The sequence below is a fragment of the Corvus brachyrhynchos genome, unplaced genomic scaffold (assembly GCF_000691975.1).
Source record: "Corvus brachyrhynchos isolate BGI_N302 unplaced genomic scaffold, ASM69197v1 scaffold18, whole genome shotgun sequence".
NCBI classification, from domain to species: domain Eukaryota; kingdom Metazoa; phylum Chordata; class Aves; order Passeriformes; family Corvidae; genus Corvus; species Corvus brachyrhynchos.
The window spans coordinates 503762-509040 of record NW_008246064.1 but is presented as its reverse complement, the minus strand read 5'-3'; the positions used below and the strand labels follow the sequence as shown (position 1 = coordinate 509040).

The following is a 5279-nucleotide window of genomic DNA, read 5'->3' as shown; positions in this document are numbered from 1 at the left end:
GGGGGTGCGGGTGGAACGGGAGCGCGATGCAGGGATGGGGTGTGCGACGCCCTGTGGTGTCCGGGTCCTCCCCTCCACACCTGGGAGGTCCGTGAGGGGAATCCCGTCATGGAGGTCTCTTAATGCGGGTGTTCCCTTGGCGCTCTGGGAGGGGGGAATTCCCTCATGGAGGTCTCTTAATGCGGGTGTTCCCTTGGCGCTCTGGGAGGGGGGAATTCCCTCATGGCTGTCCCTTAATCCCACTGCGGTGTCCCTGTGTTCCCTTGGAGCTCTTTGAGGGAGGAATTCTCTCATGGAAATCCCTTAATCCGGGTGTTTCTTTGGCGCTCTGTGAGGGCGGAATTCCCTCATGGATATCACTTAATCCCACTGCCATATCGCGGTGTTCCCTTAGAGCAGTTTGAGGGAGGAATTCCCTCATGGAAATCCCTTAATCCGCCTGTTTCCATGGAGCTCCGTGAGGGGGGAATTCCCTCATGGCTGTCCCTTAATCCCACTGCGGTGTCCCTGTGTTCCCTTGGAGATCTGGGAGGGGGGAATTCCCTCATGGAAATCCCTTAATCCGGGTGTTCTCTTGGAGCTCTGGGAGGGGGGAATTCCCTCATGGAAATCCCTTAATCCGGGTGTTCTGTTGGAGCTCTTTGAGGGAGGAATTCCCTCATGGAACCCCCTTAATCCGCCTGTTTCCTTGGAGCTCTGGGAGGGGGGAAATCCTTCATGGAAATCCTTTATTCCCACTGCGATATCCCAGTGTTCCCTTAGAGCTCTTTGAGGGAGGAATTCCCTCATGGAAATCCCTTAATCCAGGTGTTCTGTTGGAGCTCTGTGAGGGGGAAATTCCTTCATGGAGGTCTCTTAATCCAGCGATTTCCTTGGAGCTCTGGGAGGGAGCAATTCCCTCATGGAAATCCCTTAATCCGGGTGTTCTGTTGGCGCTCTGTGAGGGGGGAAATTCCCTCACGGAAATCCTTTATTCCCACTGTGATATCCCGGTGTTCCCTTAGAGCTCTCTGAGGGAGGAATTCCCTCATGGAAATCCCTTAATCCAGGTGTTCTCTTGGAGCTCTGGGAGAGGGGAATTCCCTCATGGATGTCCTTTAATCCCACTGCGGAGTCCGGATATTCCCTTGGAGCTGCGTGAGGGGGGGAATTCCCTCATGGAGATCCCCAAATCCCCTTTTTCCCTCGGTGTCTCCCAAATCCCATCCCTGCAGCCTGTTTGGTTTCTTTCCCTCCCTCTCCCTCTGTGCTCAGCCTTCCCCTTCCCTGGTTTTTTTTTTTTCTCTTTTTCCCAGTTTATTTGGCCTATTTTTATCCCAGATCCATGGAAAAAGCTCTGCAGAAGGTGGGAGGTGCCAGACCTTGGAACAAAGGGATGATCCCAGAACAGTCCCCGGCACTTCCCCAAATATTTTGGGGATTTCTTCCCCTCTATTCCCCCCCACCAATTAATGAATTCCATGGGAATATCCCACTAAAATTTCCCATTCCTGTTTTTTTTTTAGGATGCAACCAGCCCTGGCAAGGAGGTGACGAGGGAAAAGCATCCATAGGATGATTTCCCAGCTATCCCAGCTCTAGAAACCATGGAAAATCCTAACTATCCCACCACGCTGGGATGCTCCTGCAGCGCTCCTCCTTTTCCCTCCCTTTTCCTGTGACTTTTCACACCTTTCAAGCCTCAAATCCCAAATTTTTTTTCGCTTTCCCGAGCACCGTTTTTTGGGATAACACCCACTCCAAACTTCCTTGGCTCCGCCAGGAATTTTTTTTTTTTTTTTTTGCTTTTCCAGCCTGCATGGACAGGGCAACTTTTGCCCGTTCCACCGCTTTTTTCCGGGATTCTGGGAATTCCTCTCCAGCTTCCGCAGCTCTTCCCGGGGGCCAGGTGGATTTTATCGACAAAGCCGAGTCCTTCACGTACTCGGATTTTTTCCGGGATTATCTCCTGCCCAACCATCCCTGCGTCTTCTCGGCCAAGTTCACCGAGGACTGGAGCAGCAGGAGGACTTGGGTGACGTGCCATGGGAAGCCCAACTTCGAGCATCTCCTGCAGGAATTCGGTAAATCCCGGGATTTTGCTGGAATCCTAAAGGATGCAGCTTTACGGGGTTCGGGTTTGGGGAGGAAAGGGTTAAAAAACCACCCCAAAAATCCAATTCCAAGGGGTTTTCCCTGAATTTTCCCTTTTATTTATGGGGTTTTTTTTGTAGATTCCAAGCTCAGCGTTTGTTCCCGTGGAGTTAATTAATTCCTGTTGTTCTTAATGAAGTTAATGAAAATATTGGATAGTTTAATGAGCCCCATTTGTTTCCCTGTTTAGCATGAATTCCCATAAATCTTAATGAAATTAATTTAAATATTGGATAATTTCATTATCCCAGTTTATTTCCCTGTTTAGCATGAATTCCCATCGTTCTTACTGAAATTAATTCAAATATTGGATAATTTAATGATCCCAATTTATTTCCCTGCTTAGCATTAATTCCATCTGTTCTTAATAAAATTAATAAAAATATTGGATAGTTTAATGATCCCAATTTATTTCCCTCCTTAATATAAATTCCCATAATTCTTAATAAAATTAATTTAAAATATTGGATAATTTAATTATCCCCATTTATTTCCCTGTTTAGAATTAATTCCCATTGTTCTTAATGAAATTAATTAAAATATTGGATATTTTTATTATCCCTTCCCTGTTTAGAATTAATTCCCATTGTTCTTAATGAAATTAATTAAAATATTGGATATTTTAATTATCCCAATTTATTTCCCTGCTTAGCATGAATTCCCATAAATCTTAATGAAATTAATTAAAATATTGGATAATTTAATTATCCCCCTTTATTTCCCTGTTTAGCATGAATTCCCGTCGTTCGTAATGAAATTAATTCAAATATTGGATAATTTAATTATCCTAATTTATTCCCCTGCTTAATATTAATTTCCATTGTTCTTAAGAAAATTAATTAAAAATATTGGGTAATTTAATTATTCTAATTTATTTCAATGCTTTGCATGAATTCCCATAGTTCTTAATGAAATTAATTCAAAATATTGGATAATTTAATTATGCCAATTTATTTCCCTGTTTAGCATGAATTCCCATTGTTCTTAATGAAATTAATTTAAATATTGGATAATTTAATTTTCCCAATTTATTCCCCTACTTAATATTAATTCCCATAATTCTTAATGAAATTAATTTAAATATTGGATAATTTAATTATCCCAATTTATTTCCCTGTTTAGCGTGAATTCCCATTGTTCTTAATAAAATTAATTAAAATATTGGATAATTTCAGTATTCCAATTTATTTCCCTGCTTAATTCCCATCGTTCTTAATGAAATTAATTCAAATACTGGATAATTTAATGATCCTCATTTATTTCCCTGTTTAGCATGAATTCCCATAGTTCTTAATGAAATTAATTAAAATATTGGACAATTTAATTATCCCCATTTATTTCCCTACTTAATATTAATTCCCATTGTTCTTAATGAAATTAATGAAAATATTGGATATTTTAATTATCCCAATTTATTTCCCTGCTTAACGTGAATTCCCATAAGTCTTAATAAAATTAATTAAAATATTGGATAATTTAATTATCCCCATTTATTTCCCTGTTTAGAATTAATTCCTGTTGTTCTTAATGAAATTAATTAATATAGAAATAATATCAAAATCATTAATATAGGAATAATTAATATAGGAATAATTAATATAGAAGTAATTAATATAGGAATAATCAATATAAAAGTCATCAATAGTATTAAAATGTTTTAATTAATTTTAGTCATGTTTAATAATTCTAAAAATAATGGAGAAATAATGAATGTAGAAATCATTAATATTAAAATGTTTCTGATTCTTCTGAGTTAGGTTTAAAATTAATTAGAAATAATGAATCAATATAGAAATAATGAATATAAAAATAATTAATATCAGAATAATTAATATAGAAATTATTAATATAGAAATTATTAATATAGAAATAATGAATATAGAAATAATTAATATAGGAAAAATCAATATAAAAGTCATCAATAGTATTAAAATGTTTTAATTAATTTTAGTCATGTTTAAAAATTCTTCTAAAATAATTAATGGAGAAATAATGAATGTAGAAATCATTAATATTAAAATGTTTCTGATTCTTCTGAGTTCTTTTTAAAATTAATTAAAAATTATTAACCAATATAGAAATAATTAATATTGGAATAATGAATGCAGAAATTATTAATATAAAAATAATTAATATAGAAATAATGAATATAGAAATAATGAATACAGAAATAACTATTATAGAAATAATTAAATAGACATAATTAATATAGGCATAATTAATATAGACACAATTAATATAGGAACAATATAGAAATAATGAGTAAAGAAATAATTAACATAGAAATAATTAATATAGAAATAATTAATATAGAAATAATACAGGACTAATCAATATAAAAGTGATAAATAGTAGTAAAATATTGTAATTAGCTCGAATTATGTATTAAAATTGTTCTGCAAATAATGAGTCTGGGAGTAATGAGTATGAAATGGTAATGAGTGGAAATAATCTTCGTAATTATGGGAATAGAGTTTGTAATAAGAAAGCTGATCATGAATAAAAATAATTAATGTCAACTAAATTAAATTAATTGAAGTAGGTTGATATAAAACGATAAACATTAAATAATTAAATTAATCGAAGTAGGTTAATAGAAAACGATAAACATTAAATAATTAAATTAATCAAAGCAGGTTAATATAAAATGATAAACATTAAACAATTAAATTAATCAAAGGTTAATATAAAACTAGAAACATTAAATAATTAAATCAATCAAAGTAGGTTAATATAAAACCAGAAACATTAATTAAATCAATCAAAGTAGGTTAATATAAAACTATGAACATTAAATAAATCAATCAAAGTAGTTTAATATAAAACTATGAACAGTAATTAATTTAATTGCAGTAGGTTAATATAAAGCTATGAACATTAAATAATTAAATTAATCGAAATAGGTTAATATAAAAGTATGAACATTAATTAATTTAATCAAAGTAGGTTGATATAAAACTATGAACATTAATTAATTAATTAATCAAAGTAGGTTAATATAAAACTGTGAATATTAATTAATTTAATTGAAGTAGGTTAATATAAAACTATGAACATTAAATAATTAAATCAATCAAAGTAGGTTAATATAAAACTAGAAACATTAAATAATTAAATCAAAGAAAGTCGGTTAATATAAAACTATG

The 5279-nt window shown here is 33.7% G+C and overlaps 1 protein-coding gene across 1 annotated transcript in view; it reads left to right on the top strand.

Annotated features, from left to right (window-relative positions):
- Nucleotides 1-42: 42 nt before the first annotated feature.
- Nucleotides 43-5279, top strand: part of JMJD4 (jumonji domain containing 4) — an 11454-nt gene continuing 6217 nt past the window's right edge. Inside the window, exons 1-2 of the mRNA XM_017746797.1 lie at nt 43-114; nt 1506-2063. Of these exons, the coding sequence (XP_017602286.1) occupies nt 1619-2063 (445 nt within the window). The 5' untranslated portion in view covers nt 43-114; nt 1506-1618. The remainder of the gene's footprint in view (nt 115-1505; nt 2064-5279) is intronic.